At 39.5% G+C, this 13,856-nt stretch overlaps 1 protein-coding gene across 6 annotated transcripts in view; it reads left to right on the forward strand.

Moving 5' to 3' along the window:
• SH3D19 (SH3 domain containing 19) overlaps positions 1-13,856 on the forward strand; it is a 104,122-nt gene that overhangs the window by 68,340 nt on the left and 21,926 nt on the right. For all 6 annotated transcript variants that reach the window (XM_014943471.1, XM_014943508.1, XM_014943517.1 and 3 more), the window contains 3 exons: positions 43-244; positions 846-1,829; positions 12,444-12,551. In XM_014943471.1, the coding sequence (XP_014798957.1) occupies positions 43-244; positions 846-1,829; positions 12,444-12,551 (1,294 nt within the window). The remainder of the gene's footprint in view (positions 1-42; positions 245-845; positions 1,830-12,443; positions 12,552-13,856) is intronic.

Genomic DNA, 13,856 nt, shown 5'->3' on the forward strand with positions numbered 1-13,856 from the left:
CATATCTGGATTTACATTAATATTTATCCCACTCTTTTGTAGCTTCCACCATCATATGAGCAAGTAATAAAAGAAATCAATCAAGTGCAAGTCAATACAACAAATAACAATAATGCTGCTGCTCCTAGACATACCACTACTTCTGCAACACAAACTGACTTTCCAGAGGAACTAATTGGCCATTTGCCAGGAAGTAATGTAAAAACCAGTGTGCCTACACACTGGGAATCTGCAGGCTATCCAGGTGAGCACATTTTGGATTTCTCACTGATGAAAACCTTACTGTGTCTCCTGAAGATGGTCTTTATTATTGGTCTGTGCAGCATCCAATATGAATAACACTTTAATTTATGTGATTACTTTTGTAAACTTCTGTAAAATTCCTCTATTCTGAAGAGCTATCATTGCATTCATGGTCAGACTATAATTAAATCTTGAAAGTTTTGCTCAATTCAGCCATAATGGCAATTGCTTTGGGGCCAGAGGAACTCAGATGTCCAATCAGAATAGCAGCAGTATTTCATGTTCAGACTGAAAAATGTGCAAACCAAGCTAGGAGAGTTAGTGTACTATTCTTTGGTCTAGATGCCCCTCGTGCTGCAAGCTAACAAGTAGTTTTGAACTCAAAACTTGTCGATACCGTGCATTTCAGCAACCTTCAGCTTCTTTCTAGAGTTTGTATATTTTTTTCATTTATCTTTTTAGAAAGAGAACTGCAATTTCACAAGCAGTAGGGAGTTCTGAATGAAAACCATCATGTTTAATATCCTGATGGCTCACAATAAATAACATAAATAAGGTGTTCTAGAACAGATAACTGAAACCTTTTTCTTTTCTGTTTGCAGGGCAGAGTCCTCTTAAACCTCCTAGGCCCGCATCTCTCCTGAATAGGTCTCCTTCAGAAAATGAGAATCCCTTAATAGTCTTTGACATTTCTGAAGGTCAGAGGTGCCAAGAAAATCCCAATGCTGTGATACGTCCTGTGCCAAAGCCAAGATCAAGAAGCAATCTCAGACCTGTGGTCAATAATACTGAAAGTAAGATAGACAATGGAGAAGAAGTGAACCAGTCTACCACGAAAAGCCCGCAACCTCCAATTCAGCAGTCACCTCTCTTAGATGACAGCTTACTAGACAATCACTTGGCGATGGACAGCATGAGTACAGAAAGGAGCCAAAATAGTATTGTTTCAAGGATCAAAGTTTTTGAATCCCAAGGAACTAATGATACCTCAGGATTATTAAAAAAGCCAGAAATTGCCCCTCGTTCATTTGCCCCAAGACCTGCTACTGCAAAGAAACCAGTAGTTGCTCCAAAGCCAGGGGTAAGCAGAATTTCAGGAGACTGGGATACATGGACAGAAAGCAAATCAACACCTTCCAAGGAATTGCAGCCTCAGCCTGAAGTAGTTGGGAGCAGTGTTGTAACCAAACCTGAACTGCCAAAGAAGCCAAAACCTGGCCTTGTTAAAAGTAGTAGTACTGATTTTCTTGATGCGAGGAGTGGATCAGAGAACAGCGATGGACAAAAGAAATTTCCTGTTCCTGCTCCAAGGCCTCTTGTTCCTAAAAAGTCACGTTATGCAGAAAATCCTGCCCTTTCTTTGGCCCCACTGAAACCAATTGCTGCTCCTCCACGGTCTTCTGCATCTGCCCAAGAAAAGGTTTTCAGGCCTCTGGGGGAATTGTCACCTGCAGCCAACTCCTCAGCACCTGCTTTGCAAAGTAAACTAGATGTGGAAGGAGATCTGATCAGTTTTGATGATGACGTGTTGCCCCTAAGTCCAGCTTGCGTAGTTAAAGATAGCATCAGTTCTGAGGCAGCAGCAGGTAAGGATTTTTTTTTTTTAAACTGTCACTGTGGTTACTCTTTGCAAGTGTATGGTCCCGTGTGAGTTATGACTACCTGGCTTGATGGGGTTTGTGTGGGTGTATGAAATTCTTGGTTTTCTATTATGTCAAGATCACTATGAAATTACTTGGGTTTTGAGACTCTGGAGGTTTCAGGGCTCTATAAATCTCAGAACTTGCCTGCTGGATTTATTACGTGATTACTAAAATAATGATAAAAGACTTGATGTTATACGCTAAATGTCACCCCCAGAATGTATCACAATTCTCTCTGGGGAACTTGAGACATTTTATCTTTCGTCATCTAATCTGACTAATTTATTTGAGTGCCTGAAGTTCTGAAGTGGAAATCTACAGAAGTAGCAATGTTTGTTGCAATTAGGGAAACTTGTGATCAAACATACTGGGATACTCTGCCCATCTCACCAGTGCCTACTTATTTTCTCTTTCCTATCTTTGTGTCTTGCCTTGTCATATGACTATATGCATGTTACACAACTGATTGAAAAGAATAATTTCTTATGGACAGATTTATTACTACAACTACATCCCTTTCATAAACCTTGTTTGATTCCGTTAAGCACTTGGGGTCAATTTATTTTTTAATACAGTTTTAGGTGTTTTAGGACACAGGAGGGTGTGTTGGGCTATCGTTAAATTTTATAGCAATAGGTTTTTCCCTCTTAATATTCAAGTATGTCCTGGTTTAGCTTACCAGCCCCATTGCAATCCAGGGAGAGTTCTGTTTTAAAACAGATGATGTGTCATCAAAGGGACTAACTATAATTTTTAATATTTTTTTTTAACCTCGCTTATCATTAAACATCTCAGCTTTCTTAAAAGAGAAGCATAGATACTGTGTAGTTGTCACGGTAAATCAATATTAATGATTGTTAACAAATGGGATTTCTTCACAGTTTGTGAATTATATCATTACATGAAGTTCCAGTTTGTTATTGTTTCTTCTCTGTATTGGCATAAAAACCCCAAGGCAGGTGTAGAAAGTCCCTTAAAGCCGTAAACTGTTAAAATTGGTGTGTACGAACATACAGATCTCAGGGGAGCTTATGAAGGCAGTGAAATAAGGCAACAGATGATCCTGCAGGAGAGGTAATTAACTCAACGTGGATATAAGTCCATATTTTCTTGGACTGACAAGATCGATATGGATACAAGTCAATATTTTCTTGGACTGACAGACTACAGGAACACTGCAGAAGCTGTACCAAGCCTGGAAGGAGGGAGGAGTACAGGGTGACTGGAGAGGCATTTTGTATTTAAGTCAGGGAAGTGTATTTAAGTCAGGCTGATGGTGTCTGGCTAGGAACAGAGTCATGATCATCGTGTCTGGAGACTGCAGTCGTGGAACAGCCACTGTGCATGTAATGGTTTTAGAAAGAAGTTAGAAGTGCAAGGGATGACTCTTGTTTTTTTGTGCATTTAAAGTAAAATTTGTAGTTTCAGTCATTTTATTTTGATTAATAGATACAACAAATTGAGGTAACATGTAACTGTTCTAAGTAGTAGGCAAAAAAAGAGAATGGAACCATAGGATGATTGGAGTTGGAAGGGGCCTTAAAGATCATCGAGTTCCAACCCCCTGCCATGGGAGGGGACACCTTCCACTAGACCAGGTTGCTCTGAGCCCCATCCAGCCTGATCTTTCACACTTCCAGGGATGGGGTATCCACAATTTCCCTGGGCAGCTTGTTCCAGTGCCTCACCACCCTCACAGTAAATATACTTACAGTTTGAAAGTGCATAAAAGGAAAATGATGTTTTGGTGGTGTACACTGAAGGCTTCCTTTCCCCCAACTGGGGAAAATTAAATAACATTAATTCTTCTGTTAAATCAGAAGTTGAGTGATCCCAAACAAAAATGACCTGAAAAAACCAGCTTTTGTGATGAAATTGTAGGAATGTCAGTCTTCATCTTTCTGGTTGGTGTCATAGGTGTTATCCTTGATTTAATTAAGAAGAAAATACTTTCCGTTCTCATGGTTAACAGAAAAATTTTTCAGATAATAGTTTTCTGACTTCTTTTTGAGTCACCTGTCCATGATTTTATTCGTTTAATAGAATGGCATCTTTGCTGCAACCTTTCTTAACTACTAAAGACAGAAAGGTCTGATGGCATTATCACTTTATTACACTATAAAATTAGGATTCATTCCAGACTTTTGCAGGCATTTGTGAGCTCAAGATCACATCCTATATTCTTGATTACTAATGCCATGCTACGTCTTGACAAAGCATCCACAAGGAGAACACTGGCTTTCTGAAAAATGAGGTAACACAGAGCACTAACGCTAGCTATTTCTCATGTTCCCATAGGAACAGTTTAGGATTTGCAAGATGAATCCACAGTAAAATGTTTTGTAAAGGCAGGAAGAGAAGCTCTAATCTTGCTCCCAGTTCCCCAGACCTTTGCATTTCTTACATATTTGTCATTGTCATTACTTAGCAAAATGACAGTGCTCTGCTGGTTGTTATGGCAACCCTAGAAAAGGCAGAAGGCTTTTATGCAGTGGTGTTTGAAACTAAGCACCGGCAGCTTGTTTGTCAAAGAGCAATGTTACATCACAGATTACAGCATTCACAAAACTTAACTTCTTTCTGATACAGCACAAACGCATCTGGTATTTAGACTAATGTAAACAGGACTGGATGGGTGGATCACTGCTGTTGCTAACAGCCAATGCAAAAGTTAGAGGGTGAAGGATTCAGCCGATGATGGGGAGGGTCCAGAAGTTGAAGTGATCATATGAATGAAAAGATTAAAATTACAGAACGAATTAAGAGTCTCCACAACAATTCAGTTGGCTGACTTAAGACACCCGCTTCCTCTAGTGGAAGGCTACTATCTGTGATTCTGTGATTCCACAATAGTGAAAGATATTTGAATATTACTTATGTGCTAAGATCAACCGTGTTTACCTGTCAGTGTTTAGCTACGAAACCTAGCTGGATTGTTTTCTTTCAAGTTTACCTCGGGCAATCCCATGAGTTTCATCAGTGTTTGACAGCATCTCCCACATCACAGCTGTTAATAGACTGAACTTACCCTTATCCAAACACTGATGATTTTATCTTTGTCTGACCTATATGGAGAGGGGGGGAACCACTCTGGTGCAAATAGAGACTCTGAGTACCAAGATCCCTTTCAAAGCTTTCAGCATCTGCTCTGCCAGGTGAAGTCTGAGGGAGCTTTGGAAGCTCAACAGCTCTGAGATTTCAGAGATGAACTGTGGCAGAACCTTTCATCCAGCTTGTGTCTCTGATGCTGGCCCAGTGGAAGTACCAGGAAGGAGGTCAGGAATGACAAATCTGTGAAACTGCTGCTTTCATCAGCAGCCAAAACTGATGCCAGTTCTAAGTGCCATAATTTTGGACTCAAAGGCTGGAGATAATGTTCAAAGCCATTTGTATCCTAATGAAATTACTCTTGTTCAAGTCAGTCATTAAGAATGTGAAGGCATCAGTTTGGGACTCTAAATCTTGAGGTGCTAATGCTTTGATGACAGGAGCGATAGTTTGGATCATCTGGGGTATTTTTGCATTTCTCTTACAGCTGATAACAGGAATTTGCGCAGTTCCTGAAGGTTAAAAGTTTTGGTAATCTGTCAGGTGGACTCTCTTCTCACTTTCCCATTTTTACAAAGGCTTGGAGATGAAACTATAGTGCAAGTTGAAGTGAGTGTAAACTGCATGGCTTCGAGGATGATCCATGATTTTACCCATAACTAGTATTAGTTGCTCAGTTAAAGCATGCAGTGTGCCTGCTTGCTAAATGTTCTGAGAATGTGTGTTTTGGACAAAGAAAATAAGGTAACAGTGCATTTAAAGCACACATTTAAATTAAGAATGTGGAAGTGATCTTGCTAGAATGCTTTCATTCCTTTTTGTGTGTGGAGAGTTATTCTCTCTTGCATCTCTCTCTCTCTCTAATTCACTGATTAATCTATGCCTGATACAGAGAACTCAATGTAAATCAAGTCTTTGAAAAGTAGTTCAGAGAGAGCCTTACCAGCAGGAGACAGCTCTCTCTTTTGATATCTTCTTCATCATATTAGTGTATTTCAATTCTAACAGTAATACGATTACTGCATTTCTAAATTGTTTTATCTATCTATCTGTCTGTCTATCTATCCATGTACATCATCACAGTATAAAAGTTCATTTCTGCCTGTATGGCAAAAAAAAACCCCAACCAAACCAGAGCTGCTATCCATTTATATGTATTGTTCCTTCTTGTGGCATTGAATGGTGGAATTTGTGTGATATTGTAGTCGATTCAGAAAAACTGCTGCTTGAGAAACTCCAAATTTGTCAGCTGTGGGGATATTGCCCAGCTGCTTGTTTTTAATTACTTCCTCAGGAAGGAAAAGAAAAAGAGAACTGAAATATTTCTAACCGGTAGATGAGTCCGGACATATCTTCAAAATAACGCAGCTTTTCTTAGGGGTCTGCTGTGTTACTTCCAATGACTCTTGCTGTGATTATTTTGAAGGTACCTGTCTCCTTTTTGATTTACTGCCAGAAGTATCATCCGCAGAGCAGAGTGAGCTGTCTCATCCATTTTAGTCTGCTATTTGGCTTAAACCCCTGGCAAAAAGAGATTTACCTGAAGGCATGGTACTGCGGGATGGAGTAGTGGAGGTACGGGTCTGTGCTGTGTCCTGTTGCTCTTGCAAGGTTGGTAATCTCCAGCAGAAGTGGTAACAAGCAGCCATTAACTCTTCAGATGCTACAGATGTTTGCTTAGTAAACATAAATTGGAGTCTTCAAGGAGCTTGGAAGCGACTCCACTGTTACCACAGGAGAGAGGGCCTTATATCTAGTTTCAGGAATCAAAGAAGGTTTTAAAATCATCGCTACATAATAGATGACGAGTCCTTTAGGTTGTCAAATGCAAATGAATTTGCTTTTAAGTTCCATGTCTACAGAAGCTGTTTAAGTGGTAACACACAAGTAATAATGTTCTTAATAATAACAGTCGTCTGTGATGATTAGATCTGTTTATTTTCTAATAGCACTTAAAATGCAGATATCCTTTGATCAGGAAGATTGTCAAAGAACAACAAAGTGCTTAGTTAAAAGAAGCGTTTATAAATAAAACAGTGTTTTTTCCTTTGCTAAAAGCATGAGAGATTCTTGCAAGAGGTTAGGTAGGTATTTTAAACAACATTATAAATTCCCTCGTCCTTCACATTTTAATGAGGAAGATTTTGCTTTCTATCACCAATCCTCTGCTTCGGAGATTTCCAGCTTGCCTGGTTTGGGGCACTTGAATTTTTTGCCAATGAACAAGCATTCATTCACCTGCAAGAGTGGTTAAGGCCGTGTTTCTTCATCTCCAGGGGATTGGGGTGGGGTTGGGTTTTTTTTGTCACTCACTGTATGTCGAAATACCCTCCCGCATCCAATTTTTGATGTGCAACCAATTTCTAACACGTGACATCATGGCTGACCTTTTCTGGGCGGGAGGTTGGATTAGAGACCTCCTGAAGGCTCTTGAAATCCAAGCTATCCTAGTCTTACTTTAACTAGTAAAATGGATTAACGATGTAGGAATAGCTTCCAAACTGTCACATGATAGCTCGTGCTGGTATAAGCAGTTCTTTTGTGCCAAAGGTGGTATAATTGCTATCATCTTTACTAGTATGGACAAGCTAGCAATGAACCAAACAGTTGTGTTTTTAGATACACACAGATAGAAGTGTGGGCATTCCCCCAGTTTGAGAGGGAGATGCTGAAAGCTTGGAAAAAGTCCATTTGTATCTGTCTCTGTGAACGGTGTGGCACTGTAGTTTTCCACCCCATAAATGTTCGTATTGCCATTAAGTGCTACAATAGCCCAAGAAATATTGCTATTCTAGTAGTAGATTTTATTTTATCGGCTCTCTGACTTTCTAACACTGTGGCTGAGATATTTCATTGCTCAGTTAAGGACATCTTGCATTTTCAACAAGTACATTTAGGTTGGATCTTCTGTTGCATCTCTCAGCAATTTTATTTTCCTGTGCTTTCAGAGAATATCAAACTCTACATAATTCTTTGACTTTGGGCACTTTTGTCGTACTGATGGCTAGGCTCCATCTGCAAACTCCACATGTATTCTGTACACATTCGTTTGTTCTTTGGATTGGACTCGTTCCTCAAAAATAGTGATCACTGGCCTTGAGTGTCGCCTTGCTTTTTGTGGTGATCTGTCAGATGTCAGCAGTGAACGGGGAACAATGCCTGAAACCCATGCAAGTAGTTCACTACAGTTTCTCTGCTCTGAGTAGCAATAAATGTTGCTGGATAGATTCTTCCTGTCCTGAAGTCTTTGCACAACTCTTTAAAAAAATATATCTTGGTAGTCTGTGAGAAGTTTGAAATTTCTACTTTGGTATCTGTTTGGCATAATGTTTCTGGGAGGAAAGATAACCCTCAAGGTAAAACTTTCTGAAATTACTGTGTGCTCGCTCTGGTGTTGTGTGCTTTTGATGAAACAGCAAAAATAAAAAAAATGCTTTGGCAACCACATTGGAAAAGCATTTTTACCAGCCCAACTCAAGTACCTGTTTGACTAAATGTGCCATATCAGGTAAAGGAAATCTCCTTGGCCTGATGAACTATAAATCTTTGAATGAAGCAAGACCACACAGCCCGTTAATAGCCTCTACTAAAATAACTGGACTGGTCATGAAAAACCTCCTGTGAACTGGGGAGAAAGAAATCCTAGAACATTATGATAGCACATTTGCTTGTCTCTGCTCCAATTTTAAGTCTGAAGCCATACTAAGTCTGCTCTTGAATACTGTATTCCTTTTATTTGAGTGACCTGATCTGCTCTCCCAGTGTTAGGAGGTTACTGAGAAGCCTGAGTTTCACCTGAGCTTACTTTCAGGTTATGCACAGATTACATCCTGAAAGAGCCTCCATCCGATTCTCTTGCTCTCTATTTTTTTTTCTTTTTCTTTTTGAATTTTCCAGTCTATTAAAAGATATGGTCATGACCAGATCGTGGCAATTTTCCATGCAGAGGTAGCTGCAAATTGCGTATTTTGAGAACGGTCGTGTAGTCCATATTTTTCTTTCTGGGTCAGAAATACCATTTCTAAGAACAATGAACCATTAATTTCAGTGCTGAAAAATACTGGGGAAAACTGAGATTGGGAAAATAAGTGATGCTGGAATTTAGGTAGGATACCTGTCTAATATGTCTATTTATAATTGTAAATAGTTTGAGATTTAGAACGTCTGAGTATCAGACTTTTAGTTGTATTTCACAGTGTTTCTTGAGCATGGGCCCCAATCCTCTTTGGGATGTTATCTGTCGGGCACGTCTCCAGCTATCTTACTAGAAGGGCTCTGTTGTTGAAAATCTTCCCCCAGGTATGGGTTAAGTATGCTTCTACAAACACCAGAGTGGTTTCATGGGGCTAGGCTTTAATAAAACTGTTTGCTGATGACTATCTGTTCCTGGAAGACCCCGATAGCAATACTGTCCTTTGTGGAGAGAATGTGTGAGCCTTGCCTTTAACAGCTGATGTAGTTTTTTTAATTAAACACTGAAAGTGGACTCACTTGCATACTTCTGTAGTGGCAAGTGCTGTAATGTCAGCATCAACACCTTTTGTACTATGTTGCTCTTCTGGCAGGACTGGGCAGATAAACTATTCTGTGCTTTTAGCTTTCCACATCTGATTTGTTTCAAGATTCCCCTTTTTGCTGCTGAGGTATATGTTACCGTCTTACTACCAACTTACTTAAAGACTTCCAGTAAATATTTCAGGAAGGTATCCATCTGTCCTGCTCGCATGGGCAAAACCTAGTGTTTCTTTTGTAACCTCTTAATTTTTTATTTTAATGGTAAACTAGAGTGGAGGTATAAAGCTGCCTCTCCTAAACTGATAAAAGAAAGAGATGATATACAGTGTATTTGTATACACAGATTTCATTTGTCTTTTCTGTCAACAAGCACGCTAATGTGTTACCACATAAACCTTTGAAACAGAAGCGGTAAAAAAGTGAGACTGAGGAAGACACAGGCTCTAATCATAATTGTAAAAGTTTAATAATAAAAAAAATCAATAGAAGTCTATTCGTATGTGTTATGAAAAGTGCCTTGCAGATTAATTTCCTTGAGCTGAGAAGCTTTAAATGAGTATATTAGCAATTCTGTTTTCACACCTCCATGAATTATGCTCAAACGATGCCCAATTGTTGTTAAACAACATAAAAATTTGATATGTTGTCAGTCCCATTGCACAAAGCAGCGCAGTCGTTTACTCAGCCAATTTCTGCTGCAAAGCCAACACTGGGGAATGGAATAACACAAACAAGGTAATGAGTTTTAAACTAATTATGAGGTGACAACAGTGTAATTGAACATAAGATAATGAGTGGAAAACTAAGGTTCATCGAATGGTTTTCTCAGCCTTAGAAATAACTTCTCTCAGACTTAAAAATTACCTCTCAGATTTATTGATTTGGAGACCTCTGCCAATTGTTGAATGGTTTAGAAAACCATTTCTACGCATAGCAATGATTAACAGCTGACCAACACTAATTTCGTACAATTTTAAATCCCATAAATTTACAAGAATACAGATCTGTGGTTATTTTGGCTGTTTAGAGCATTTCCACTTGTTCTCACGATGTCTATATTTTTGTAAGATGGAAGCTTTGGAAAATCATTTCCTCATTCATGCAGAACTTCCTTAAACCTCTGCAGAACCTTACCTTGAGAGGTGCTCCCTATGCCAGCGCATTCCCTAGGGTCCTAATCCTTCTAAATCTTCTATTGACTTATGCCAATCCATAGCAAGGTGTTAGTTCTACCCTTACCTTCTAAAACATTGGGGGTTGCCTGTGCCTAGTTTCTCCATGCACCAGTGTCTTTGGGCACGATGGGATGGAGCCATCTTCTGTCTAAGTGGTGGCAGAGCTTATTTTTAACTATAGCCTGTATACGTTTAGCTATAGACAAATTGTTGACCTGTCAGGATCCTTTCTACCTAGCAGCAGCAGAGGCTGGGGGAGCTGTGACATGCGGGAGGGCAGTTACACTGCGACTCAGCAGTTCAATATTATACAATCTTTTCTCACTCTCTGAGAAAATTTTTGGTTAAATAGAAAAAAAGTACAGGGTTTGATGTACTTGGTCTTCTTCCCCTTTCTAAGAATGCCAAGGCTTTTTTAAATTAAAATGCTAAAAAGTTTTTAATGACGTTGTTCATAAATAAATACCATGTTTCTGGATTTTCTTAAATCTCATGTATATTCCCAGACACGGATTTCTAGCGTCTTGATAAACTGCATTGTGTTATACTATCCAAAATTATCTGTAAGAAACCATGACTTCATATTACATACTTTTAAAATTGTTCTTTAAAAGTCTTGAAGACGGAATTTTATCAAATACAGGGCCTCCAACTTTGCCAGAAAGTGTGGCCATAGTTTTGGGAAAGGGTATGTTTTTATAAAAAGTCCCGAAGAATTTAAAGAGATGCCCAGCGTGCTTCCTCCCTGAGACTCTGACACTCCATAAATAACATCTCATTGAGCTACACATCTAAAAAGGCCACCAGGGGAGATCAAACTCGGTTGTTGGGGCTATGAATATGTGTCATGGAGAATTTATTGTCCGGAGTGCTTCTCCAGTTTCTGCTTTACACATTTACGATACTGTTAAGCGTTGCCATTTTACTACAGGTTTTGGTAATGTCAGAGAAAAAGGTAGCGGTTGTTAACAACAGAGAAGAGGTATAAATGAAGCATTGCTCTTTGACACGAAGGTGTACTTGAGAAAGAAGCCATTGATTTGGATTTTATTTATGTACAAGTATTTTTCCAGCTGCTTTCTACATGCGCATATGTTCCCATGCCTATTAATAAGAGACCAGTGCTTAAGTTTATGAAGCATAGAAAACATTGCTCCTGTCTTACCGATGGAATGATTGGAGAGGCTTATAGAGGAATGAGTGGGACAGGCTGGGGCAGAGCTCAGGCAGGACTCCCAGTCCTTGGTCTGAACCAGTCTCCCCCGTGAGAGAGTCTCCCCCTGTGTTTATAATGATGCAGAATGTTCCAGGGAATTGGTTGTTCTACAGCAAAGACGTTTTGTTATCATTAATATTTAAATGCTTTGTTCTGTTTTGGTTTGTTTCTGTAGGCATTTTATCTGCTGCAGTGCTGACTGTTTAGCTTTGGCAAGATTTTATTGATTAAAACTTTTTAGCAAATACGTTTCGCAGCTATGTCTGCTTATTAGAGCAACTGCTTTGGAAACATTTCCCTAAAGCCATCCTGATTTCAGGTCGCTGTTACCAAGCAGTGTGGTTCCTCTTGTTCAGTGGCTTATATAATCCCAGAAGGCATCTGGAACATGTTTATGTTAAGTCAACTATGAACGCACGTGTGCAAAAAAGACATATTATCTACAAAGTAGTACAGTATTTGCATCATCCTGATTTTTATGTATGTATTTTTAGGACTTGGGTGTGAAGTATAAATGTCCTTAATAATAAAAGCAATAACCAGTGAGATTTGTGTTCAGCAAATAAATATTAAATATGTTGTGATTTTTTTTCCCCCTTTTAGATCCATTTCAATTCCTCCCTAAAAGTGAACCTGCAAAGGAACAGACAGCTCAACCAGCTTTAGCCCGGAAACCCACTGTGATCCGAATCCCAGCTAAACCTGCAAAAAGTAAGTCCTTCTCCCAGATTGTCTGAGAAATCTCTGCCAGAAAATCATTTTCACTAGGACTTACTGTTTATTCATGGAGTTGCTGTTTACTTGCTATATTAGCTGCCAAAGGAATCCTCTGGGACAGTTTGACGAGACAGAGTAGCTGTGGTGGGAGGGAGAAGTGGCTGGGAGTCACGTTCCCCTCTCCCTGCCTCCCAGCTACCTTGTCTGGCTCCCTCCCTTCTGCTGGGCTTGGTGTCCCTCAAACCATATGGAGCATATCAGAGAGGTGAAACGATACGTGTGGGGGATCTAAAGGCTGGCAGGGAAGAGCTGGAGGAGACCCTTTCAGAGGAAACCAGCTTGTTTGGTGAGCTAAACCATAGCACTGAGCTGTACTTTTGAGCAAATTCACTTCTGTTCTGACATCAGCTGAGGGTGTTTAATGCTGAGCTCCCGAGCTTTCTGGGAGCAGGGCCCCTGCTTGTCAAAGGGACAACATTAGTGTATTAAACTTTGCTTGAAGCACATAGTTTTCATGGCTCACATCAGAAGTTCCCTTGACCCTTGTTAGATTTGAATTCTGTAGCCATTTGAGCAATAGTATTTTGGTAGCAGTTGAGGGAATGAAAAAGGCATGTGGGAACCTGGATGCATAAAACCTGATGTGTGCAATCCTGTGTCAAGGTCTTGACTATAGTTTTCTGACAGTTACTGTATCCCTAATGCCTTCCACCTCTGGTCCTTTGCAGCTTTACAGATGACACTGACAGTATTCTCAGAGTGGAAATTTATCAGCAAGCCACAAGGTCTTTGTGTTGCTCTTTGTGTGCTGGAGTCCATACTTGCTTCTGTTCAGCTTTATGTTTTATCCTCACAGATTAGGGAGAAGTGTCATGAGATAGTTCTTAAAACTCATATTTCAAAATCGTGTTTTATACACTGAGTAGGCGTAGAGCCAACTTGTAGCAAGTAGAGGTCCAGGTGGCTTCTCTCTCGTTGTTACCCAAGTTCCCTTCTTCCCCTTCCCCCCTCCCAGTGCTAAAATACTAGGTTTTCTTTTTCCTCTGCATATGTAAAAAATGCAGTGGAAATTATTAAAAATGCAGAGAAGACTGAAGATAAAGCTATGAGGAAAAGTCTTTCATTTAATACCTGATCATAATATGTTTACAAACTACTGTAAAAAACAAAAGACATGAATTCTTTTCCACAAAGGAAATTGTCATTTCCATTAAAAAAAAAAAAAAAACACAACCTGACAATGGTTTGGGGTTTTTTTCTGTTGGGTTTTTTTGTGGTTTTTTTTTTTTTTTTTTTTTT

This window comes from Calidris pugnax, unplaced genomic scaffold (genome assembly GCF_001431845.1).
Source record: "Calidris pugnax isolate Ruff unplaced genomic scaffold, ASM143184v1 scaffold15, whole genome shotgun sequence".
NCBI lineage: Eukaryota > Metazoa > Chordata > Aves > Charadriiformes > Scolopacidae > Calidris > Calidris pugnax.